Source organism: Nomascus leucogenys, chromosome 5 (genome assembly GCF_006542625.1).
Source record: "Nomascus leucogenys isolate Asia chromosome 5, Asia_NLE_v1, whole genome shotgun sequence".
Lineage (NCBI taxonomy): Eukaryota > Metazoa > Chordata > Mammalia > Primates > Hylobatidae > Nomascus > Nomascus leucogenys.
Window position 1 is genome coordinate 12,308,420 of NC_044385.1, and position 27,825 is coordinate 12,336,244.

A 27,825-nucleotide genomic window follows, 5' to 3' on the forward strand; every position below is an offset into this window, starting at 1 on the left:
GTGCAATCATCTCTTCAGTTGACATTAAAAATGACTGAAAGTCATTCAGTTAAATTCAATATTTCTGTTAGGAAGAGGTGAATACTTCCTAATGTACAAAGCAAAAGTGTCCCCATCACCACAACTGATGTTGTTCTGTTAGTGCAAACTAATACAATTAGATAGAATAATGGAAATTGTATGAATATTGAATAAGATAATTCAGAATTTTTGTTATTTGTAGATTATAGAGTATTATATCTGGGAAATTCAAAACAAAATAATAAAAAAGCTCAGAAGTTTAGATATATGATTATTATATCAAAAGGAATCCACTTCCTATGTGCCTACTATATACCAGTTTCATTTTTTATTTATTTATTTATCTTTTTTGAGACGGAGTCTCGCTCTGTCACCCAGGCTGGAGTGCAGTGGCGCAATCTCGGCTCACTGCAAGCTCCGCCTCCCGGGTTCACGCCATTCTCCTGCCTCAGCCTCTCTGAGTAGCTGGGACTACAGGCGCCCGCCACCACGCCCGGCTAATTTTTTGTATTTTTAGTAGAGACGGTGTTTCATCATGGTCTCGATCTCCTGACCTCGTGATCTGCCCGCCTCGGCCTCCCAAAGTGCTGGGATTACAAGCGTGAGCCACCGCGCCTGGCCTTATATACCAGTTTTAAATCCTAGAATATATAATGGAAAACAAAATCGCATTCATAATAATGGCAAAAATATAAAGTGCCTTGGAGTAAACCTAACAAGAAATATGTAAAACCTACCTTATGAAATAACAGTAATTTCTACTTCAAGGAAATAAGATAAAGGTGCAAGTAGTATAAGGGTGTTAATTGTAGCTTTGTTTACGATAATAAAAAGCTAGAAACAATCTATTCAAAAATAAGAGATTGGCTACATAGTAAACTGTAATATAATGCAATATATGTAGTATTTACATGTAGCAGTATGCCATACAGCTATTAAAGAGTGAGAGCTCATGTGAAATGTTTTTCAATATATCTAAATGAAATAAAAGCAAGTAATAGATCATGTATATACACTAACCTATTCATATAAACATGTATATATTTTAGGTACATTTTTAAATCAGGAAAAAACATACATTTCTGTTGAGATTATAATGCCTTTTACTGATATGGCATTAACTTTTATATCTAAAAATTTATATTGATTTCCATTATCTTAATTTCTAGAAGATAGACTTAATTATTCCCATAATTTTTCAGTTTTTCGCATTTTTAGTATTTCTAAAGTTGCAGTGTATCTTGCAATGGATGGTGTCTTATAAGCACTTGTGAAGTAGTTGACCTGGCCTGCACATGAGTGCACTTGACCATAGACTTTCACATTGTCAGTGCTTCAGCAGACTTCTGTGCATTGCTGGTACTATACCTGTTGAGTTTTAAATGTTTTCCTGGTTGTTTTCTGAAACTTTCTGCTGATACCATCTGGTAAGATCAAGAAAGCACCAGCATATAAATTTATAGAATGACGTTAGTAGCTTTGAAGGAAAATCCCAGAAACAATTGTGCAGTTCTCTTAAGTGCTGTGTCATGAATGGTCTTGATGGCCCAGAAGGTGATATTGTAGGGAAATTTTATGTGATAAGAAGCATTGTGTCATAGTTTAATTCTTTTTTAGTGGTGTACTAAGTAATTATGTATCCTAAAATTATTAACAGATTCAATGAAATTTATTAAAGTTGGATAAATATGAACTGAATATAAATTAGGTTATTGGATTATTGAATAATTTTACTTTCTGAAAGCATATAAAGAACCAATATTAATATATAATAGAGGTTATTGCCGCATTGTAGAATGAGAGATGTACTTTATATTTTTCTGCCTAATATTCAAAAATATTAAAAATATTGACGTTTGTTATACTAAAAGAGAGTTACTGTAATACCTAGAATTCTGATGGGAATCAAAGAATTAAACTATGAGGTCCCAGAATGAACAGGAACTAAGGTAGTATTAGGAATTTCTCTGGTATTTCCCTTTCATGTTTATCTACTTCTCTTTGTATCCCGTTGGTTCATTTTTACCTAGTTGGCTTCTGACCCTCAGCTACCTCATAATGACTACCACAGCCCCATCTCTGTGTGACCTTTCAGCGCATCAACTATATCCCTTTAGTTTAAATTCCCAAGAGAGAGAAAGAAAACCTGATTAGTCCAGTTCCTCTTTGCAGCCCACACTATACAAGTCACATCTTGTGATGAGCATGGATTGTAGCTGAACTGGGGCCCAGAGCCTGACTGTGCCTCTTGGCAAGAGCCATAGTCATATATGCACTGCCCTCTCAGCAGGGACTGTGGGGAGGGCTTCCCCCTGAAGTGGGTGAAGGGAGGTAAGGCAATACATGTCTTATTTAACTTAACATCTCTACGTTAAACATCTTTTAAAGGTTACTGGATACCTCAAAATTACTTTTAGCCCAGAGATGAAACTATTTTGAAACTCCTTGGGGATTTTGTTGTTCATGGTTTTTCCCTTCTGGAAATTTGTACATTTTTCTCTGTATTTATGTTCCCTCATTCTGTTTGCTGTACCTTATTTTCCTTAATCTTAAAATGTCACATTACCCTTTATTTGATTTAAATATGTCATAAGAAGTGAAGTGGCATAACTTTAGCTGTTAGAATTATTCAGCTTTTATTCACCTGATTGGAAATCCTTTTTATTAACTGAACTTTGGTGTTTGGGGAGGATGGGTCAGTGATTGGTGGGCTCTATCAAGTGAAAAATGGGTTATATTTTTAAAATACCAATTTATTATAAAATATGTAAACCAAGAACATTTTATAAGTAATGGGTTTATTTTTATTGTATTGAAGAAAGAAAGTCTTCTCTCTTAAAAAGAGAAAAATGTCTTCTGTCCAGGTGCTGTTACTTACCCATTCTCAGCTATGCTCAGGTATTTCAAACCTGGGGTTCATTTCGCCATGGCAGGAATTATCTAAGAAGCACCTGACTAGGTCAGAACTATGCCTGAAAATATTATAGGGTTAAGTACCAATTCCCAGTAATTTTAAGACAATCTTCAGTTAGAAACAAACAACAAAAACACAGAGTTTTAAAAGTAAATTTGTATTTGTTTTCCTAATCTTTTTTTTTGTAATATTTATTTTATAGCTCGGTCATGAGCACCGACAGTAACTCATTGGCACGTGAATTTCTGACCGATGTCAACCGGCTTTGCAATGCAGTGGTCCAGAGGGTGGAGGCCAGGGAGGAAGAAGAGGAGGAGACGCACATGGCAACCCTTGGACAGTACCTTGTCCATGGTCGAGGATTTCTGTTACTTACCAAGCTAAATTCTATAATTGATCAGGTAACATTTTTATATCAAATACTTATTTTCATCAATATATGATAGTTAACTATAGCTACATGGTTTTGGATTACATAGTTTCTGAAGCCTCCTTGAGATAAAGTCCAGTCTTTCACATTATTCCACTAAAAAAAAAGTGGACCTATTTATAACCGTATTGTTTATTTGAATACTTTCAAAACATCTGAAATATCTTAGAATTATGAATTGCCTAAGAACTAAATGGTTTCATATATACTATGCTTTTTATCATAATATCAGTGAGATAACTATGGTTCTTAGTAGAAATATAAGACATAATCTTATATCCCTGTGTCTTATGTCAGAAACATGATGAATTTTCATTTTCAATAAATATCAAGTATGTTTTTGAAAAATTTTTGGAGGCTGCTAATTCTGGAGTGAAAGCAGAGTCCTTTTATGTGAACTAAGAATTACTGAGTCCTTTAGCTTGTATACATCTAATTTTTCAAACGTTTTTGGCTTAAAGTATGGTATGACCATGTGGTTTTGCTGTTTTCTTATTATAAAATTAACAGTTTTAAAACTAGTTGAGACTAGATGTTTTCATCTAACCTTCTTTTACAGATGAGAAAACAGATCCAGAAACATTAAGTACTCACATAAATTAATTTTAAGGCCAAATGTGATTTATATCTTTATTTCATTTTAGTAGAAAATGAATAATTATTTTGTGAATGTAAAACTCTACAATCTGCTTTCAGGGAACTAATTAATATAGTTAGTTGAAAAAATAATAAAGTGTAACACCAATAAGATGGGTTTTTTTAACACTTTGAATATTACCAGCTTTAGATGTAAAATTGGCCATCATTAAATAAAATTTCTTTGCTATGAAAGCATTTTGCTAATAAATACATATATTGAGGAAATATGGAGACTAAAACAGTACCTCTGTTTTCACTGTAAGCTAAGGAACACAGCAAATACAAATTAGGAAGCATGTACTTGTCATGGAATTTTTCAGGACATTTGTAGGTTTATGGTTTCTTTTGAGACACAGAGTCTCGCTCTGTCGCCCAGGCTGGAATGCAGTGGTGCGATCTCGGCTCACTGCAGCCTCCACCTCTGGGTTCAAGTGATTCTCGTGTCTCAGCCACCTAAGTAGCTGGGACTACAAGTGTGCACCACCACACCCAGCGAATTTTTGTATTTTCAGTAGAGATGGGGTTTCACTGTGTTGGCCAACTGGTCTTAAACTCTTGACCTCAAGCAGCCTACCCCCGTTGGCCTCCCAAAGTGCTGGGATTACAGGTGTGAGCCACTGCACCCAGCCAAGTTTATGTATTTTTATTCTTTTTCATGAATGTGATTTGTTAAATGAGTGATTTAATATAATTTTATTTTTATATATTTGTATGACTTTTCTGTAAATAAAATTTAAAATCAGAAAAAATCATGTTAGACCATGTGTAGTGATTTATTTTGAAATTTTGATTATTTAATATGTACACCATGCTCTGTTCTTCTTCTTCCCCACAATAAAAAAAATTCAATGCTTTGTCTTTTTTAAAATATACCATATAAATAGAATCAGTAATAGTAAATATCGAGGAATGACTCTAATAAAATATGTACAGTACTTCTGCATGGAATTCTATAAAACATTATTGAGAGAAACTAAAGAAGACCCAAATAATTGGAACATTATATAATGTTCATGTATTGAAAGAATCAATATTATAAACATACATGTTTTCTCCAAATCTATAGATCCCAATTTAATCCCAATCAAAATCTTAATAACAGCATTATTAAAAATAACATTATTGAGATATAATTCAGATATCTTAAAATTCACCCATTTTATGTGTACAATTCAGTGGCTTTTAATGTAGTCACAGATAAGTGCATCTGTCACCACAGTTAATTTTGGAATATTTTCATCACCTCCAAAAGAAACTCCATACCCTTTAGCTATCGTTCCCCTATCCCTTCCATTCTCCTACCCCTAAGCAAACACTAATCTATTTTCCATCTCTCCAGATTTTATGCTTTCTCTTTTATGTCATGAAATGTCTTTTAATGTATTACTAAATGACTGAAATAATTCATGTCATAACAGCAGCAATAGTTTCTCTTTTGGGAATATTTTGCTAGTCTGTAGTGTTAGCCATTCTAAAAGAATATGAAGTAGTATCTTATTGTAGTTTTAGTTCACATTCCTCTAACAACTAATGATGTTGAGCATTTTTTCATTTGCTTATTGGCCATTTGTATATCTTCTTTTATGAACGTCTGTTTAAAAGTTTTGTACCATTTTTAAGGTCAGGTTATTTATTTATCGTCAGTTGTAGCAGTTCTTTATGTATACTGGATCCAAATCTATTGGATTCCAAATATGATATTTTCTTTGTATATATGGTAAAGAGAATACTTTCTCTTTTAAGTCATAAGATATATTTTAAGGTATTAAATGACTAAAATTATTTAGGTCATAAGTTAAATATTTTTTTCCTGTGGTGGTATTTTTTAATCCCTTCTTTCCACCTAGTCACTTTTTGGAATATCTGTAGCAATAATAGTAGGAACAGTAGATGTGCCTTTGGAGTGAAAATAAATAGCCATTTAAAACATAGGCCTTTATCAACATTTAGTTCTTTCAATTAGGAAATGGAGAATGAATGTTTGAGTTTTTAAGGGGAATTAATTGAATGAGATTTTATCATTTAAGATGAAATCGTAACACTAGACACACAATTGTATGTTTTAGGAGGAAATTTAGTTTTTCTATCTGTGCTTCTCATGAATAGGAGCACTTCCTGAGTACTCTGGGGTGATTTAAGCCCTTTCCCACCAACTGTAGTCCTTTTGCTTTATTAATATTTATTTATTTTTGAGACAGAGTCTCACTTTTTCACCCAGGCTGGAGTGCAGTGGCACAATCATGGCTCACTGTAACCTCAGCCTCCAGGGTTCTAGAGGTTGTCATGTCTCAGCTACCTAAGTAGCTGGGATTACAGACATGCGCCACCACGCCCGGGCTAATTTTTTAAAAATATTTTTAGTAGAAACAGGGTTTTGCGATGTTGGCCAGGCTGGTCTCAAACTCCTGGCCCCAAGTGATCTGCCCACCGTGGCCTCCCAAAGTGCTAGGATTACAGGTATGAGCCACTGCGCCCAGCTTATTAATCGACATTTAATATAAAGAACTAAATAGACTTTTTATTGAGGTATAATTTATATACAGTAAATGCACAGATAATGTGTATGTAGTTAGATGAATAGTGACAAATACACCTCACATCAGTAGTCCCAATCGTTTGGGAGGCCAAGGTAGGTGGATTACTTGAGGCCTGGAGTTTGAGACCAGCCTGGGCAACATGGCAAAACCCCATCTCTACAAAAAAATAACATTATCCAGGTGTGGTGGTGTGTGCCTATAGTCCCAGCTACTCAGGAGGCTGAGGTGAGAGGATTGCTTGAGCCTGAGGGGATCAAGGCTGCAGTGAGCCATGGTCGTGCCACTGCACTCTGGCCTGGGTGACAGAGTGAAACCCTGTCTTAAAAAAACAAAACAAAATCCAAATATTTACACCTGTGTCGTCACCACCCAGATCATTGTTTAGAATATTTCCGCCACCTTAGAAAGTTTCGTCATGCCTTTTTTTCAGTCAGTCCTTCCCCTTCACTCACTGCAAGACCACCACTGTTGTGACTTTTAGCATCTAAATGTAGCTTTGGAATCATGTAGTATGTAGTCTCATGTCTCTGAAATTCATCCATGTTGTTGCATAATTCAGTAGTTCACTACTTTTTAATTTCTGATTAGTATTTCATTGTAAGGGTATACTGTAATTTGTTTAACCATTCACCTGCTGTTTAATCTTTTGAGCTGTATGCATTTGGCTATTATGAATAAAGCTGCTTTGAACATTCCTATAAAAGTCCTTGGATATATTTTCATTTCTCCTGGGTAAATATGTAGGCATACAATTTGTGGGCAAAGGATAATGTTTGTTTAATTTTGTAAGAAACTGCCCAACTGTTTTGCAAAGTAGTTGCACCATGTTTCATTCTTACCAGCAGTGTATGAGAATTCCAGTTCTATATCCTCTCTAATATTTGATATTGCCAGTCTTTTTAGTGTTAGTCGTTCTAAGTGAATATGAAGTAGTATCTCATTGTAGGTTTAATTTGCATTTTTCTGGCAATTAATGATGTTGAGCACTTTTTCTTTTTCTATATTTGTGGGTCTTTCTAGACTGCATTGTGTTCCACTGATCTTTCCTGTAGTCTTTTATCAGTGCCCTGTCTAGATTACTGTAGCTTTTATAAAAATAAGTTTGCAAATTAGATGTTGTAAGTTGTCTAATTTTGTTCTTGTTTTTAAAGAAAGCTTGGCCATTCTAGATCCTTCATATTTTCATATAAATTTTAGAATCAACTTGTTATTTCTACAAAATTCACACTAGGATTTCACTTGAGATGGCATTGAATCTATAAATCAGTTTACAGAGAATTGACACTTAACAATGTTGAGTTTTTCAATGCATGAACATGATATCAAACTCTATTTATGTCTTCTTTAGTTCGTTTCTCTGCACTGTTGGGTGGTTTTCATTGTAGAGGTCCTGCCTGTTGTTTGGTTAAATTTATTCTAAATATTTTATTCCTTTTTTATGCTATTATAAAAGGTATTTAAATTTTTTATTTTCCTGTTGTTTGTCGCTCATAGAAATACAATTGCTTTTTGTATGTTGACCTTGTGTCCTGTGCCTTTGCTAAATTCATTAGATCTTGAAACTTTCTGTAGATTCCCTAGGATTTTGTATGTAAATAATAATGTCATCTGTGAATGACAATTTTACTTTTTTCCCAATCTGTATGCCTTTTATTTTGCTTTCTTGACTTTTGCACTGGCTTCTAGTACAGATGGAAGTAGTGAAAGTGGACATCCTGGTTTAGTGTTTGACCTAAGGAGAAGCATGAGGTATTTCACCATTAAATGTGATATGAACTCTCAGTTTTTCTTAGACACCTTTTATCAGAATGAGGGAATTTTCTTCCATTCCCAATTTGTTGAGAGTTTTTATACTGAATGGGTGCTGAATTTTGTCAAATGCCTTTTCTGCATCTGTTGAAACTATCATATGATTTTTCTTTTTTATTCTGTAATGTAGGTGAGTTATCTTGATAGTTGTTGTTGTTGTTGTTTTTGTTTTTTTTTTTGAGACGGAGTCTCAACTCTGTCGCCCAGGCTGGAGTGCAGTGGTGCAACCTTGGCTCACTGCAACCTCTGACATCCAGGTTTAAGTGATTCTCCTGCCTCAGCCTCCCAAGTAGCTGGGATTATAGGCGCCTGCCACCGCACCTGGCTAATTTTTGTAGTTTTAGTAGAGACGGGGTTTCACCATCTTGGCCAGGCTGGTCTTGAACTCCTGACCTCATGATCCACCCGCCTCAGCCACCCAAAGTGCTGGGATTACAGGTGTGAGCCACTGTGCCCGGCGGTAGTTTTTAAATGTTTGCATTCCTGGAATAAACTCCATTTTGTTCATAATTTATTATACACAAATTTTAATCTACTTATTCTTAGGGAAAAATACTTTTTTTAAATATCAAAAACATTCTTTTTAATGGTTAAAGATGACAAAGTTGAATATTTCTACCACACCACCATGCCCAGCCTATCTTTGCTTTTAATCTCAGCACCCATATCAACTAGATGAGTGACTTTAGTCACTTAATTGCTCCAGAGCACAGTACCCTCATCAGTAACATAAGGACATTCAGCTGGATGACTTAAGGGATCCTTCCAATATAAAAATTTTCTCTGTGTAATATTTGAAAATAATGGCTTCTGGTTTCTTCTATGCCCTATTGCCAACATATATATCAAAATTGGACTAGTATACATGACCATGTGTTATAAATACTACTTTTTAAAATTTCAACGATACATAATTTCCATACCTACTGCACTCTGTGGATGTTTTATAAAGTTGTTTACTTATGTTGCTGAGTAAAATGTGAAGTTTTACCAAAGGGGGTTGTACATTTATGAACAAAATATAATTCAAACATTATAATAGGTTTTTAAAAATCTTTGGCTATTTTCTATGTAGGAGAGTACTTTATTCTTCCTACATTTTTGTAGTATTTTCACTTTAATGTATAGTACTGCTGAAATGGCCTACCTGTAGTGATATATAAAATAAACAGAAAAATATCAGACCTTTAGAAGTGTGGCTACAGTTTATTCACTGCTTTACTCAGCAGACCATTAAGTACCTACTATGCCCAGCACCTCTGCTAGATGCGGAGATGAAATGACAGCGACTCTCTTTACCAGGAGCTCTTCGCTTTTGAAGAGATAGATAAATAAGTGATGACAAAACAGTGTAAAAAGTATTTGGTGAATGTAGTGGAGAGGGGTCATCAGGAACTGCTTCTTAGATATTGACATCCCTAAGTAGGAATCGGCAATGTAAAGAGGCAGGAAACACCAGACCACAGGAATTGCACATGAAAAAACACGGGGGCTAGAGAAAACACAGCACATTCAATGAATTACAAGTAGTTTAGTGAAGTTACAGCGAAGCTGAACTTTGCTTTGCTTTTGGTAAAACGGAGATTGGCTAGTGGGGAGACCTGAAGGGCAGAGGCCATGACATGGCAAGCCTTGTATACCATGTTAAGAAGTCTTAATTTTATTCTGAAAACATTGGGGAAATTTTAAAGCAAGGGAATAGGCAATGAGAATTATTCTTCAGATTTGACAAGTGAGTTAATGATAAAATTGGCAAGAGTTGTTTCAATGGGAGAATAATGCAAACTTTTAAATGTAGTAAAGGTAATAATAAATGAGCATTAATTTACTATATCTAGTTCTACAGTTTCTGTTCACACACAAACCTAGTTCTATCTATGCATGATTGGTCTGACAGGAATGAGAGGATGTAGGGGATGTTGGCATTCCTACTTCTTGGAGTAGTGAGAGTGTGATCGCAGTGGAAATCTTAACCACGCGACAGTGGTGCTATCCATAGAGAGTAGATAATTCATTGAATGATTCCCCTTTTAATTAATCCCCCAATTATCCACCCAGACTGATTGAAGCAATGAATATATCAGTTGATTGTGGTGTAACAGACCATGTTCCAAAACTTAGTGGCATAAAACAATGATTTCTTTGCTCGTGATTCTGTTGAGTCGGCAGTTCTGGCATGGCTCAGCTGGAATAGCCACTTTGGCTCCTTGAGGTATCAGCTGGTCTTACATCTGAGTTTGCAGTCAGTTAGCAGATTAACTGAGGGCTATTGGGTGGGGCTGTTGGCCAGACTGCCTCAGTTCTCATCCACATGGCTTCTCGTCTTCCAGTAGGCTAGACTCAGCTTATTTACATGATAATGGAAACATTCCCAGAGGGTGCAGAAGCTGCAAGAAGTCACAACAACATGTTGATCACATTCTATTGGTCAAAGCTAGTCACAAGGTCAGCTCAGATTTAGGGATGGGGAAATAGACTCTATCACTTGATAGGAGGAACTGCAATTGATTTGTAGCTGTGTTTAACCTACCATGGTCTCTTCTCTGACTAAAATTATTATTCTTCCTCCTACACTCACTTCCCTCTACGCCTCTTGAAGTATATATTATTCCATCATGACCTCAGTCTTGAATTGATGATCTCATGGTATGCATCAGTTCTGGATACACATGAGGCTTTCATATATAGTAATTTTGTTGCAGCTCTTCTTGATTGAGAAACTTATGAATTAGACAGGTTATCTGCTCCGCATATGCCCTATATACAATAATGATATAGGAGTAAGTTAATTGTAATAAGAAGAGGGACAGGAGAGGAACATAGCGATCTCTCGGCCATAGCGGTCCCGAAATCCAGTCAGCACATGTTTTCATGGCCCCTGTTCTAGGGTCTGGGAATATATTTTTCTTCTGTGGGAGTGGTTCCCTAATCCATGTTTCTCCAGGACTCTTGGTTCCACCTTATGAGGTACGTTCTCTTTTCTATAACAGATAGCCCATAATATATAGCTTTCTCACCCTACTTCCTGCCTGTTGAAGAGTGGGGGCCCAGAGGCCTTTTTTCGTCTTGAACTGTGTCTATCCTATCCCTTTTAGGCCAAGCTGTTAGTATCTTTTAATAACCAACTTTCTTTAAAATGTTGTGAGTTTCCTGTGAATCTTAGTGGGGTTCACTCTATGCCTCAAAAGCCACATCTATAATAGTCTTTGAGACAGCCTTCTCTGCTTTGTACAGAACAATGCCCTGAAGATTCTTAGTAGTACTTTTGTCTAGGTGATAGGGTCTACTAGTTACCACCTAAGTCTTTCTGGAGTCTTAACAAAGAGTATTATGGCCATTTAATAACCACTGTTTGCCTAAAGGGGAGGTGGGGGCAGAATGGGAGCTGGCTGAGCAAACTACAGGCTACAGGCCGATCCTGTTGCCATTGACTTGTTTTTGTACAATGTACAAGCTAAGAATAGTTTTTGCATTTTTAAAGGGTTGTTAAACAGAAGAATATGCAACAGAGACCATATATGACTCACCAAGTCTAAAATATTTACTATCTGGTTCTTTACATAAAAAGGTTGCAATTCCTGGTCTAATTCAAGAAAAACTGTTAGCATGTTTATCGCTGGGAAAAACAGTACATATAACATAACTATCCTGACTCATCAAAAACATTTGATAAAAGGTCTAAAAACAAATTAAGCTTAGAATAGAGGATTTCTTTCATATACAAAGATTAGAAGAACCAATTTTTTTTTTCTTTTTTGAGACAGGGTCTCAGAAAAAAAGACTCTGTCACGCAGGCTGGAGTGCATTGACACGATCTCAGCTCTCTGCAACCTCTGCCTCCCAGGCTCAAGCAATCCTCCCACCTCAGCCTCCCAAATAGCCTGGATTACAGGCATGCATCACTATGCCCAGCTAATTTTTGTATTTTTTGTACAGATGGGGTTTCACCGTGTTGCCCAGACCGTTTTCGAGGTCCTGAGCTCAAGCAATCACCCTCCTTGGCCTCCCAAAGAGCCGGGATTGTAGGCGTGAGCCACCATGCCCAGACGTCAATAATATTTTTAATAAGAAGTTCTACGTGGGACCAATACGAGCATAATTCTTTATTGCTATTTCCATTTGATATTATGTTTTAAATACATGTAGTGGTAAAGTGGAATATGAAAGCTAATGTAGGAAAGATGGAGAAATAAAAATACTATTTTTTAAAGTAATGTGTACGGAAAAATCCAAGAACTCATCCAGAAAACTATTCAACAAAGTTGTGGAGTATAAGGCAAAGATGTTTGTTTTTAGCTGCAGCTATACAGCTAGAAAAGAAAAGGAAAGAGAAAGATCCTATTTGTAGTACTAATGTAGAAACCTTCATATATGTGTATATACACATATATTAGAAATAATCATAAAATTCTGATAGAAGAAATAAAGGGCTTAAATAGTCCATACACATATATTCCTGCTTATGCATGGAAAATCAAATTTAATTAGCATGTCAAAATACAGATTTAATGTAATATCAAAAATACCTATTAGGCTGGGTGTGGTGGTTCACCCCTGTAATCCTAGCACTTTGGGAGGCCAAGGCAGACAGATTGCTTGAGCCCAGGAGTTCAAGACCAGCCTAGGCAACATGGCAAAACCCCATCTCTACAAAAAAATACAAAAATTAACTGGGTGTGGCGGCACGTGCCTGTAGTCCCAGCTACTTGGGAGGCTGGGGCGGGAGGATCACCTGAGCCTGGGCAGTGGAGGTTACAGTGAGCCATGATTGTGCCACTGAACTCCAGCCTGGGTAACAGAGTGAAACCTTGTCTCAAAAAAAAAAAAAAAAAGAAAAAAAGAAAATAACTATTAGCTTTCCATCACATTCTGGATAGAGTCCAAGTTCTTTATCATGTCATCCAGAAGTCCTTGAACCCTAGCCATCTGGTGACCATCTGCCTGTGCAGCTTCCTAGACATCAGTCCGGTTTGTGATCTTAGCCCTTTCCCCTTTGACTCACTTGCCCATTTTCTCCCATCCCACCACTTCTTCTTCTGAATGGCTAGGATAGGCAATTAGTTTAAAACCCAGTCTAAACAATAGTTATGAAAAGGGCCAGTGCCTGGCACCTTGTTGGTACTTGAAATATGTTTCTTGAATGGAAAAATTACCTCAATGAAAGTTATTTTACTGTTTGTTGTTTCTATGGGGAATTTTATAAAGGTGTAACGCAGTTATTTTCCCTGTAAAAAGGAAGACATAAAAATGTAAGTATTGGCCGGGCGTGGTGGCTCACGCCTGTAATCCCAGCACTTTGGGAGGCTGAGGCGGGCGGATCACGAGGTCAGGAGATTGAGACCATCCTGGCTAACACAGTGAAACCCCGTCTCTACTAAAATTATGAAAAAATTAGCCGGGTGTGGTGGCAGGTGCCTGTAGTCCCAGCTACTCAGGAGGCTGAGGCAGGAGAATGGTGTGAACCCAGGAGGTGGAGCTTGCAGTGAGTCGAGATCGCGCCACTGCACTCCAGCCTGGGCAACACAGCGAGACTCCATCTCAAAAAAAAAAAAAAGTAAGTATTAAATATAAGTGGTATGTTATTGTTATTGGCTGATTTCTCTTGATTGGGTGGTCTAGAAATAGCAGGGAATGGACCTGTTCATGGCATATATTGTCTAATATGGCACATTGGGAACTTCCCACTTGGATAGCATGAGGGAACACCTCATTCCCCTGGATTCTGTGACTACTGTATGTACAAAGGACCATGGGAGATAAAACTTGGGAGATAGGCTCTTGGTTTGAAATAGAGGGCTGCAAGTTCTGATTTGCCAGGGTGCCCACAAATTAAGAGTAAAGGATTATATCACTTCTAAAAGGACAGAATTACAAATGTGGTTTCTTTGGGACCAGAAAGGATAAATCTGGGAATAAATGATACAGATACTAATAAAGAAGTAATACACCCAGAGGATTGAAGAGAACTTCCCCAATGATGAATTGTGTTTGAAATTGTGGTAATCAAATGTGAAGCAAAGACTCATTTCCCTCATTGCTATATTGGGCATCAGGGTGGTGCGGGATGCCCTCTTCAGGACTACAATTCCAGCAGAGGGGCCAAAACCCAAACATCTGCACTCGCCTCATTCTCATTCTTTCAAGGCGCATGGTTTGCAAGAACTAACTCACTTGGTGAAATGGGGGCAACAGGAATGTTCTTCCTTTCTCTTGAGGGGGAGAACAGCAATCTTGGGTTCCTGTGGGAGGAGAAGCTCCACAGAAGAGGTGTTGCTGGGTCTGAGCCTTGAAGGTAGTTGAGAAGTCCTCAGCTGAGTGGGAAGGACCTTGTGTCATGCAGAGCTCTGCCAGGAGTCAGGAATGCCTATTCACGCAGCAGTGGTGATTTGCCAGTATGTGGAGCAAGGGCTGAATTATCAGTACAGTGTGTCCGTAGCACTTTCTCAGACCCTTGAGGTTTCTGCAACTCCATTAGAATGCTATTAGTTCACCTGCCAAAGATGAAGACTCAGATTAGGAGGACTCTACCGGAAAGATGTGCCAAAAGTTGGTGTATCTTTTTTCTTTTTTAAAAGGTGATGTATATTTTTATTAGCATCTTTAAAAATGTTGAGGTATACTGAGTATGAGCTATACATGGAAATGTTATCTATACATCTTTAGTTTTATTATTTGGAAGTAAAGCACATGGAAATGGGGCCCTTTATACGTTTTATTTTGCATCTAAAATTTAAAGTCATTCATGCAGTGAATGGTTATTGAATACCCAACTCCATGTTAGGTGTTGGGTGGCAGAAAAGGGGGTGTTTGCTGAGGACTAGGGCCTGAGCCCTGGAGTCCATGCCCTGAGAGAAGACTGAGAAGTATGTTTGGGAAAGTTTCCCATCATATTTAGAGATAAACCTGAACTCCTTTGTGTGGTCCACAAAGGCCCATTAGATCTGACACTGCCTACCTGTCCAACCTACACCCTCCAGCCTTGTCTCCTAGCCCTCTCCCTCTTGCTATGTATGTTTCAGCCACTCTCCTTCTTTCTGTTTTTAAAAAAGGTTGTAATATATAATTCCTGTTAAAATAATCATGAAATGATTAAAGTTAATTATAATCATGAAGTGACAGAAATAATCATGAAATGACAAATTTCTGGAAAAATGTACATCACAAAATTGACATGTGTATAAATCTCAAAAAATCATCACAGAAAATATTGTGAAACTTACATATTTTCTCCTTCAAGCGCTTAAGGGACAATTCTATTGCCAGTGGATTCCTTCAAACTCTTAATGAATAGATCACTTTTGTGGTAACAAATATGTTTTTTTAACTTTTATTTTAGGTTCAGGGGTGCATGTGCAGGTTTGTTATATAGGTAGATTGCATGTCATGGGGTTTGGTGTGCAGACTATTTCATCACCCAGGTAATAAGTATGGTACCCAATTAATAGTTTTTTGATCCTCACCCTTCTCCCACCCTCCATCCTGAAAGAGGCCCCAGTGTCTGTTCCCTTCTTTGTGTCCATGTGTACCCAAGGTTTAGCTCCCACTTATAAAGTGAGAACATGCAGTATTTGGTTTTCTGTTTCTATTAGTTCACCTAGGATAATGACCTCAGCCCCCATCCATATTGCTACAAAGGACATGATCTCGTTCTTTTTTGTGGCTGCACAGTATTTCATAATGTATATGTGCCACATTTTCTTCATCCAGTCTATCATTGATGGGTATTTAGGTTGATTTGTTATCATGAATAGTGCTGTGGTGAACATAAGCACACGTTTGTCTTTATGGTAGAATGATTTATATTCCTTTGGGTATATACCCAATAATGGGATTGCTGGGTTGAATGGTAGTTCTGTTTTAAGTTCTTTGAGAAATTGCCAAATTGCTTTCCACAATAGCTGAACTAACTTATGTTCCCATCAGCATTGTATGAGTGTTCTCTTTTCTCCACAACCTCACCAGCATGTTTTTTTTTTCTTTTTTTCATTTTTAATAGCCATCCTGACTGGTGTGAGATGGTATCTCATTGTGGTTTTGATTTGCATTTCTCTAATGGGTAGTGATGTTGAGCATTTTTTCATATGCTTGTTGGCGCGTGTATGTCTTCTTTTGAAAAGTGTCTGTTCGTGTCCTTTGGCCACTTTTTAATAGGGTCGTTTGTCTTTTTCTTATAAAGTTGTTGAAGTTCATTATAGATTCTGTATATTAGACCTTTGTCAGATACATGGTTTGCAAATATTTTCTCCCACTCTGTAGGCTGTCTGTTTACTCTGTTGATAGTTTCCTTTGCTGTGCAGAAGCTCTTTAGTTTAATTAAGTCCCATTTGTCAGTTTTTGTTTTCGTTGTGATTGCTTTTGGCATCCTTCGTCATGAAACCTTTGCCAGGGCCTATGTCCAGGGTGGTGTTTCTTAGGTTATATTCCAGATGGTTGTAGGTGTGTAGCTTTATTTCTGGGCTCTCTATTCTGTTCCATTGGTCTCTGTGTCTGTTTTTGTACGAGTACCATGCTGTTTTAGTTACTATAGCCTCGTAGAGTAGTTTGAAGTCAAGTAATGTGATGCCTCTAGCTTTGCTCGTTTTGTATAGGATTGCTTTGGCTATTCAGAGTCTTTTCTTATTCCATATGAATTTTAGAATAGCTTTTTCTAATTCTTTGAAGAATGTCATTGGTAGTTTGGAATAGCATTGAATCTGTAAATTGCTTTGGGCAGTATGGCTTTTTTTTTTTTTTTTTTTTTTTTTTTTTTTTTTTGATGGAGTCTCTCTCTGTCACCCAGGCTGGAGTGCAGTGGTGTGATCTTGGCTCACTGCAACCTCTGCCTCCCAGGTTCAAGTGATTCTCCTGCCTCAGCTCCTGAGTAGCTGGGACTACAGGCGCATGGCATCATGCCTGGCTAATTTTTTGTATTTTTAGTAGAGTTGGAGTTTTACTGTGTTTGCCAGGATGATCTCGATCACCTGACCTTGTGATCTACCTGCCTTGGCCTCCCAAAGTGCTGGCATTACAGGTGTGAGCCACCACGCCCAGCCTTTTTTTTTTTTGAGCTGGAGTCTCACTTTGTTGCCAGGCTGGAGTGCAGTGGCGTGATCTTGGCTTACTGCTTTCTCCTCCTCCCGGGTTCAAGTGATTCTTCTGCCTCAGCCTCCTGAGTAGCTAGGAATACAGTTAGGCACCCCCACGCCCAACTAATTTTTGTATTTTTAGTAGAGATGGGGTTTCATCAGTTGGCCAGGATGGTCTCGATCTCTTGACCTTGTGATCCGCCCACCTCAGCCTCCCAAAGCGTTGGGATTACAGGTGTGAGCCACTACGCCCGGCCCCATTTTAACAATATTGTTTCTTTCTATTCATGAATGTGGAATGTTTTTCCATTTGTTTGTGTCATCTCTGATTTCTTTCAGCAATGTTTTATAATTCTCATCGTAGAAATCTATCACCTTCCTGGTTAGCTGTATTCCTAGGTATTTTATTCTTTTTGTGACTATTGTGAATGAGATTGTGTTCTTGGTTTGCCCCTCAGCTTGCGTGTTGTCAGTGTATAGAAATGCCACTGATTTGTGTACATTGATTTTGTAGCCTAAGACTTTGCTGAAGTTATTTATCAGATCTAGGAGCTTTCGAGCTTTCTTGCTTTCTATGAAAAAGCCAAACCCATTCCCAACACTTCATATACTTGCTAGGAGCCCTTTTCCTCCAAATCTTTGCATGGATTCCTTCTTCTCATCAATTAAGTATCTGCTCAAATAGCCCACCCTAAATAGCCTGTCTAAAATGTTACCCTTTTTGTCACTCTGTAATCTCTTTCCTAGATAATTTCCTTCATAGCACAGCATTATATCTGAAGTTTTCTTATTTTTACCCATTATTTTCTGTCTCCTGTGCTAGAAAGTAGGCTTCATGAGGATATGGATATTGTGTTCACCACAGCATTTGAAGTACCTGACACAGTGCCTGCCCTGTTTAGTAGGGGGATCAAGAAATATTTATTTAATGGATAAAAGAGGAAAATGGGCATTCAGACAGTAACACTTCAGCAGAGTGTTTGCTGGAATGGAAGCAAATCAGCAACATGAAAGCTAAGTTTACTAAGGGAAACAGGTAGGGTGTTAGAGAAGTCTCCCCACAGAGGAACTAAAAACCTAGAGAATGAGTTGCAGTTTGACAGATGGGAGGATGGGGATGGAGAATTGCAGAAACAGTGTGTGTGAGGAAGACCTATTGGGAGCACAGAGACCAGTAGTTTTCAGGGGAAACCCTTACCAGCTAGATGTATGGGGAGGGCTCATGTGTGGCGGAGGGAGCTGAAACTGGACAGGTCAACAGGAATCATTGCCATGAAGGGTTTTCTGCGCCTAAAAAGGGGTTTAGATTTTACTAAACGCCTTTTTTGAGGAATTCTGAGCCTTTTCACAACCAGGACACCAGAAGGAATAGTCCAAATGTCCTGTCTTTACTTTCTCACTTCCTTTGACTCTTCAGCCTATTGTAATTGGAGTTGCACCCAAATCACTCCATTAAAGCCATTAGTTAAGGGGCATTCCAGTTGCTAAATGCTTTTCGGCCATCATGTCACACAGTGAAAGGGCAACAGCTTTGGCCCTGCTGACTCCTTTCTTTTCTGAACTGGTCTCTTCCTTGGTTTCTCTGGTTGTACTTCTCTTTCTGGGGGCTACTTTTCAGTAGAAGCCTTTCCAGGCTTTTCTTTAGCATTGCCCATCTTTAAGTCTTTAAAGTCCAGAGTTTCATTTTTGGTGGTCTTCTATTGTCATTCTATATTCTCACCCTGGGAAAACTCACTTATGTTCTTGCCTTCCACCCCAATTACTCCTAAATCTTGTTATTTACTTCATATTTTTTTAAGTTCCAGATCTATATACATTTACTGTCTACTAAAAAGCCATTAGGATAGCCCATAGACATCTCAGACTCCATATGTCCAAAAAGTGAATCCATCACCTTTATCCCAACCTAATACCACTTGTAAATTTCCTGTCTTGGTGAATACATTATCAGCTACCTAGTTGCTGAAACCAGAAACCTGTAGGTCCTTTTAGATCTTTTTTTTTTTTCTCCCTTATGTGCCATAGATAATCAACTGCAAGTTATTTTAGTTCTACCTTACAGTTTCTCAAGTATGTCTCCTTTTCCCTTCTGTTGTTGGAGTACTTCAGAAAGTCATCATCTCTCTCATCTGGATTATTGTTTCCCCGCCTCTAACACTGCTTCCCCTTCCACCTAATTCTGTTCAGCAAATCCGATTGTGTCATCATGCGACCCCCTCTCCCGCCAACTGGTATAAGGCAAGAACTCAAACTTGATTTGTCGTTAAATCCTTTACTACCCATGTCCCAGGTGTCCCAGGTCTAGCTCTCTAGCTCCCATTCTCCTTCCATACTTCTGATAATGACTGCTCCTTTTTCCGAACTCCTAAACTGAATGCTTGTACCACCCCTGGATACTTACTCATACTACATGCCTTCTGCTGTTCTTTAACTGTTTATGTGTATGTATTTTATGGACCAAATGAGGGGACCTTCTCCAGGGCTTGGACCATATCCTCCAGAAAGGGTAAGACAGTATTTTTGTGGACATAGTGTGCAGTCAATAAATATTTATTGGATTACATTCACTAATAAGTCTTTCTCTCCTTATATATTATTTATTAATAATGTCAATTTCTCTTTTTAAAATTGTCTCTGAGTTTTACATTTAACTGCATGAAGGCTTCACATTTTTCTAGTAACTTTGTAGCATTGCTTTGCTAATTAATAGGGCTTAACTTTTCATTTTCACCTAGCAAATCTGTTTCTTCATAGGTGAGGAATTCTTGCAATGTGCATGGTGGTAATAACAGCTATTTTTAGAAGTATCAGCAAGAGTGTGCTAAATACTGTCAAATACTCTTAGATTCTTCTATCATTAGAAAGGCTTATAAACTTAAAAGTATCACAGCTTTAACTGGATTGAAGATAGGTTAATTTGATTCTTAGCTTTTCAAATGCAGCCTTTCAAGAAAAAGGATTTTTTGGTTCAGTTTAAGGCAAGATACTAGGAACTGATGTGTCTTTACCGCCTTAGAACATGAAGGATTCTTTTGTTACTGACATAGGCATTGACATGTAGAGAAGAACTCCTGACTCTCCTTCTGTCTCTCCTTCCACTGGTATGGAAGATACCTGTCCAAGAAGAAAAAGCAACAGGTATGCTTTTCCCCTTTATCATATCACTTGTGTTATCAAAATTTCATAGGAAAGTTACTTCTGCCTGAGTGTTTGATTCTGATTCAGAACAGTAGATGTTATTGTGATTTATTCATACTAAATATGAAAAATTATTTAGGCAAACACATTTTCCTTTCAATAACACAAAAACCAGGGTGCTTCTTGGGGGAGGTACTTGAATGTACTGATGATTAGAAAATGTATGAAGAAGCAGAAACTTATCAGAAGGAGTGAGTCTAGGTGTGCAGCATAACGTCAGAAAAATGGATAGTGAAAAGTTGGAAGTGAAAAGTCTGAATAAAGAAATTAAAGTTTCTTTGCTTATTTTAAAGACTGCTTTCTATTACCAGTATTCTATAAGTGACTTTTGTAGTATTTGTTTTAGCTTAGTTTTTCTAGCGTTGCCTTTAAAGTATAATTTTTTTTTTTTTTTTTTTTTTTTTTTTTTTTTAGACAGAGTCTCACTCTGTCGCCCAGGTTGGAGGGCAGTGGTGATCTCGGCTCACTGCAACCTCAGCCTCCCGAGTTCAAGCAATTCTTGTGCCTCAGCCTCCTGAGTAGATGGGATTACAGGTGTGCACCACCATGCCAGACTAATTTTTGCATTTTAGTATGTACAGATGGGATTTCACTGTGTTGGCCAGGCTGGTCTCAAACTCCTGACCTCAAGTAATCTGCCCACCACAGCCCCCCGAAGTGCTGGGATTACAGGCCTGAGCTACCGTGCCCAGCCTAAAGGATACATTTGATGTAATATTTTGTTTAAAGCTTGGGTAGAATTATTGTATGTAAGGTCAATAGATTTTTTAATTTATGATTTTGAAGAAATCATATGTCTATAAAGTACATGAAACTTTAAATGTTTCATTGGAGAGATTAATAGTTTTCCTCTTGACCCTTTCTTGTGACATGTGACTTGTGAGATGTTTGAAGATCTCTCAGGTTAAAAAAAAATTATTGTATTTTAATTCCTGTATTTTTAGTGAATTTCATGGGGCTTTTTTTAAGGAGGTATCTAAGGTCTTGTAATACGGTTTTTCTGCTTATTTATTGATTCACTAACTCTCTGCTTTTATTTTTTTCTGAGTTTGCAGAATTCACAAATTGTTAATCATTTAAGAAATCTGATTAATGCTCTTTGGGGGAAGTTGTCTTCATTGTCTGCATCTTTTGCTTGGGTGGAATTTGTCAGACTCCTTTTAATTTCTCCTCTTCCCATCTGGTTTGCTTTCCCTGTCTTAGTAAAGCACAGATTTTTTATTTACAGATTTTAATTTATTCACTCTAAATTACAGCTACTTTTTTATATAGCTGTTACTACATACTGCAAAGAGAAAGACTGATTTAATTATCTTTTTAGTTAAAGGGAGAATTCATTCATTTCCCCTAAGAAGTAGTTACTGAGTGTTGACCATATGTCAGGCCCTATCTAGGCACTGGGGATGAAATAATGATGTCTATCCCTGGTACCCAGTTCAGTGCTGAAACATTTGAGAAATAATTTGAATAAAGAATTCTTTAAACCTCAGTTTTGGAGAACATTTGGCATATAGTGTATGATTTTGAAATAATTTTAGAAAAATCTTAAAGTAGTTAAGTTATATCAGGTCTATGAATACTATTTTTGAGAATATAATACATCCTTATATCTTAATTAGTGGTACTATGGGAAGAGATTTGTAAATAGTATGAACAATAGCACTAAATACCAGATAATCTATAGCATCTCATGTTGAAGTTAGAATATAATATATAGTTTTAAATCAGATTTACTTTCTTAACTCTGTTCTCTTTTGTTTGTTGTTGTTGTTTTGAGACAGAGTCTCACTCTGTCACCTGGGCTGGAGTGCAGTGGCACGATCTCATCTCATTGCAATGTCTGCCTCCCAGGTTCAAGCGATTCTCCTGCCTCAGGCTCCCAAGTAGCTGGGATTACAGGCGTGCACCACCACATCTGACTAATTTCTGTATTTTTACTAGAGACAGGGTTTCACTGTGTTGGCCAGGCTGGTCTCAAACTCTTGACCTCAAGTGATCCCACCTGCCTCAGTCTCCCAAAGTGCTGGGATTACAGGCATAAGCCACCTCACCCAGCCTCTCTTTTGTTGTTTTAAAAATCAGTTTGTATCCTTTGAAGTAATGTCAGCTAGTGTTTAGAGTAAGTATAGGTGTGCCTCTGTTTTGTTGTTTTAAAAATCAATTTGTATCCTTTGAACTAATGTCAGCTAGTGTTTAGAGTAAGGATAAGTGTGAGAGGAGGTAACCCAGAGATATGACATAAATGAAGGAAATCAGCCCTGCAGCAAAATACATTGAGGATAAACTCCTTTAGTGGATTTAAGATAAATAAGAGGGCTGTCACCTTAAAATTGAGTTTTAAAACATACTGAGATATTCTAAGTCTTCTTTTTTCATTCCATTAGATTTTAATCTACCGCTCTCAGCAGATATAATCCTGACCAAAGAAAAGAACTCAAGTTCACAAAGATCCACTCAGGAAAAATTACATTTAGAAGGAAGTGTCCTGTCTAGTCAGGTTTCTGCAAAAGTAAATGTTTTTCGAAAAAGCAGACGACAGCGTAAAATTACCCATCGCTATTCTATAAGAGATGCAAGAAAGACACAGCTCTCCACCTCAGATTCAGAAGCCAATTCAGATGAAAAAGGCATAGCAATGAATAAGCATAGAAGGCCCCATCTGCTGCAGCATTTTGTAACATCGTTTCCTAAACAAGACCACCCTAAAGCTAAACTTGACCACTTAGCAACCAAAGAAGAACAGACTCCTCCAGATGCTATGGCTTTGGAAAATTCCAGAGAGATTATTCCAAGACAGGAGTCAAACACTGACATTTTAAGTGAGCCAGCTGCCTTGTCTGTTATCAGTAACATGAACAATTCTCCATTTGACTTATGTCATGTTTTGTTATCTTTATTAGAAAAAGTTTGTAAGTTTGACATTACCTTGAATCATAGTTCTCCTTTAGCAGCCAGTGTAGTGCCCACACTAACTGAATTCCTAGCAGGCTTTGGGGACTGCTGTAGTCTGAGCGACAACTTGGAGAGTCGAGTAGTTTCTGCAGGTTGGACTGAAGAACCAGTGGCTTTGATTCAAAGGATGCTCTTTCGAACAGTGTTGCATCTTCTGTCAGTAGATGTTAGTACTGCAGAGATGATGCCAGAAAATCTTAGGAAAAATTTAACTGAGTTGCTTAGAGCAGCTTTAAAAATTAGAATATGGCTAGAAAAGCAGCCTGACCCTTTTGCACCAAGACAAAAGAAAACACTGCAGGAGGTTCAGGAAGATTTTGTGTTTTCAAAGTATCGTCATAGAGCCCTTCTTTTACCTGAGCTTTTGGAAGGAGTTCTTCAGATTCTGATCTGTTGTCTTCAAAGTGCAGCTTCAAATCCCTTCTACTTCAGTCAAGCCGTGGATTTGGTTCAAGAATTCATTCAGCATCATGGATTTAATTTATTTGAAACAGCAGTTCTTCAAATGGAATGGCTGGTTTTAAGAAATGGAGTTCCTCCCGAGGCCTCAGAGCATTTGAAAGCCCTAATAAATAGTGTGATGAAAATAATGAGCACTGTCAAAAAAGTGAAATCAGAGCAACTTCATCATTCGATGTGTACAAGAAAAAGGCACAGACGATGTGAATATTCTCATTTTATGCATCATCACCGAGATCTCTCAGGTCTTCTGGTTTCGGCTTTTAAAAACCAGGTTTCCAAAAACCCATTTGAAGAGACTGCAGATGGAGATGTTTATTATCCTGAGCGGTGCTGTTGCATTGCAGTGTGTGCCCATCAGTGCTTACGCTTACTGCAGCAGGCTTCCTTGAGCAGCACTTGTGTCCAGATCCTATTGGGTATTCATAACATTGGAATATGCTGTTGTATGGATCCCAAATCTGTAATCATTCCTTTGCTCCATGCTTTTAAATTGCCAGCACTGAAAAATTTTCAGCAGCATATATTGAATATCCTTAACAAACTTATTTTGGATCAGTTAGGAGGAGCAGAGATATCACCAAAAATTAAAAAAGCAGCTTGTAATATTTGTACTGTTGACTCTGACCAACTAGCCCAATTAGAAGAGACACTGCAGGGAAACTTATGTGATGCTGAACCCTCCTCAAGTTTATCCAGTCCTTCTTACAGATTTCAAGGGATCCTGCCCAGCAGTGGATCTGAAGATTTGTTGTGGAAATGGGATGCTTTAAAGGCTTATCAGAACTTTGTTTTTGAAGAAGACAGATTACATAGTATACAGATTGCAAATCACATTTGCAATTTAATCCAGAAAGGCAATATAGTTGTTCAGTGGAAACTATATAATTACATATTTAATCCTGTGCTCCAAAGAGGAGTTGAATTAGCACATCATTGTCAACACCTAAGCATTACTTCAGCTCAAAGTCATATATGTAGCCATCATAACCAGTGCTTGCCTCAGGACGTGCTTCAGGTTTATGTAAAAACTCTGCCTATCCTGCTTAAATCCAGGTTTGTATGTGTGTGTTGGGGTGGGGGGGGTTGGGGGTTGTTGCGCATGTCTAGATCTTTTTCATTGGATGCTTTCAAGTGAGTGATAAAGTGTATGCATTTAAACTTCTAACACTGATATCTCCAGGGCCTTGGCAGTAGTATGATCGTATTTACTCTTTATTCTTTTCTAGGATTTAATTTCAATTTGTCAACAAAAAATGTTCTCCTTCCATGTCAGATTTGTTTTAACCATTTGTTTATGTATGTATGCATTTTTTACTGAGCTGTTTATAGAGAAGAGGATAGAGCCATTGATTTTAATTTCTCAACAAAAAGAAAAGTTTTAGATATACTTCTGAGAAAAATGCAGATGAAACACAGATATCCAAGAGCAGAGCAAGTTTAATTACTTTATATTTCCTTGATAGAATATTATTGGCCATTGAAAATGTTTAAAAAGATCATATTGGAATATGAGAAAATGATTATAGTATCTTATGGGTAAAATATAAACAATTAAAATAGTGTTCACTTATTTACAACTATGTAAAATATGTATTAACATGTAAAATAATACATAAAACGATTAGAGGCAGAGGCACTAATGGGATTATTAATTTTAAAATATTATATTTACATTTATAACCTCTGCAATATAGAAAAATTAGAAAATATAGATAAACAAAAATAAGAAGATTAAAATTACTTTTAATCCTATCAGTGAGTTTTCCAGACTTTGTGATTGCCAAATCTGGTGCATTTAAAAATAGTTTTATAAATGAATAGGTAGACTGGCCTTTCAAATTAGTGCATATACCATTTTAGAAACTTATACAGAAATAACCTATCATTAATATCTTCATGTGTGGCATTTTTTGGCCAATCTTAGTACAACTACTTTAAAACTATTATTGATGTTAAATCAATGCCTTACAGTCATTTAAAAAATTTTCTGACATTTTGGCATTGTATAAATAGAACTGACTGATGTGAAAGTTTTGTAACTCTTTGGCATATTTGTGGACAACCTGGATCTTTGTGATGAAAGGGCTGAGAATCACCTAGCTGGCTTATATTAAAGTTATTACTAGGATTCCAATGATCTAGACAGAAGTCTCACTGGAGACAGAGTTGAAAACCTTTTATAGTATTTGTACCATTGACTCTGTTCAACTAGCCCAATTAGAAGGGAAATTCATGTGATGCTGAGCCTTCTGAAGATTTTCAGCTCTGTAGTGTGATTCTTACCTTTCATAAGGTATAGATTTAAAGTAAACAAATTCCCAAATGAACTGTCAGGCGGACAAACTAACGAACAAACACATGCTTGCCTGCCCTCAGGGTGTCCACCTCAAGTGTGGTGGTGGCTGTGGTGTTCAGAATGTATATAGAATTTGCCATTTGGAGAAAAATTTTCTTCCCTGAATTGCTTCATTTAATGTGGGACAGGTAATCTTTTCTTTTTAGATACTGCTGGAGCCATATATACAAATGTTTGAAGAAGGATATCAGAGTAATTAGAAAGTAACTTGAGGTCCTAATTATATTTAACTAAGAACTTTAGCCTGATAATTGATGAATAAAATTAGGTAGTGGTTAGTATACCCCACATGCAATAGTGATATTAAATACTATATGTACCTATTTATAAATGATGTTTCTTTATTTAAACCTTTTTACATGCTTTTTTTCTTTCACAGGGTAATAAGAGATTTGTTTTTGAGTTGTAATGGAGTAAGTCAAATAATCGAATTAAATTACTTAAATGGTATTCGAAGTCATTCTCTAAAAGCATTTGAAACTCTGATAATCAGCCTAGGGGAGCAACAGAAAGATGCCTCAGTTCCAGGTATTGAAGGGATAGACACTGAACAGAAGGAGTTGTCCTCTGTACATGAGGGTACTTCTTTTCATCATCAGCAAGCTTATTCAGATTCTCCTCAGAGTCTCAGCAAATTTTATGCTGGCCTCAAAGAAGCTTATCCAAAGAGATGGAAGACTGTTAACCAAGATGTTCATATCAACACAATAAACCTATTCCTCTGTGTGGCGTTTTTATGCATAAGTAAAGAAGCAGAGTCTGATAGGGAGTCAGCCAATGACTCAGAAGATACTTCTGGCTATGACAGCACAGCCAGCGAGCCTTTAAGTCATATGCTGCCATGTTTATCTCTCGAGAGCCTTGTCTTGCCTTCTCCTGAATATATGCACCAAGCAGCAGACATTTGGTCTATGTGTCGTTGGATCTACATGTTGAGTTCAGTCTTCCAGAAACAGTTTTATAGGCTTGGTGGTTTCCGAGTATGTCATAAGTTAATATTTATGATAATACAGAAACTGTTCAGAAGTCGCAAAGAGGAGCAAGGAAAAAAGGAGGAAGATACAAATGTAAATGAAAACCAGGATATAAACAGAATTTCTCAACCTGAGATAACTGTGAAGGAAGATTTATTATCTTTGACTACAAAAAGTGACCCCATACCATCAGAACTAGGTAGTCTAAAAAAGAGTGCTGACAGTTTAGGTAAATTAGAGTTACAGCATATTTCTTCCATAAATGTGGAACAAGTTTCAGCTACTGAAGCCGCTCCTGAGGAAGCAAAGATATTTACAAGTCCAGAAAGTGAGACCTCACTTCAGAGTATACGACTTTTGGAAGCCCTTCTGGCCATTTGTCTTCATGGTGCCAGAACTAGTCAACAGAAGATGGAATTGGAGTTACCTAATCAGGTAATACCTTGTCCTTAGTCCAGCTCTTATGTA

At 37.3% G+C, this 27,825-nt stretch overlaps 1 protein-coding gene across 4 annotated transcripts in view; it reads left to right on the forward strand.

The window, feature by feature from the left end:
• Positions 1-27,825, forward strand: part of LYST (lysosomal trafficking regulator) — a 205,074-nt gene that overhangs the window by 33,984 nt on the left and 143,265 nt on the right. For all 4 annotated transcript variants that reach the window (XR_004030064.1, XM_030812643.1, XM_030812644.1 and 1 more), the window contains exons 3-6: positions 3,138-3,336; positions 20,463-20,553; positions 22,998-25,080; positions 26,763-27,792. Coding sequence is in view for 3 of the 4 variants with exons in the window: in XM_030812643.1 (XP_030668503.1) it covers positions 3,145-3,336; positions 20,463-20,553; positions 22,998-25,080; positions 26,763-27,792 (3,396 nt within the window). In the remaining variant the exon portion in view is untranslated. The remainder of the gene's footprint in view (positions 1-3,137; positions 3,337-20,462; positions 20,554-22,997; positions 25,081-26,762; positions 27,793-27,825) is intronic.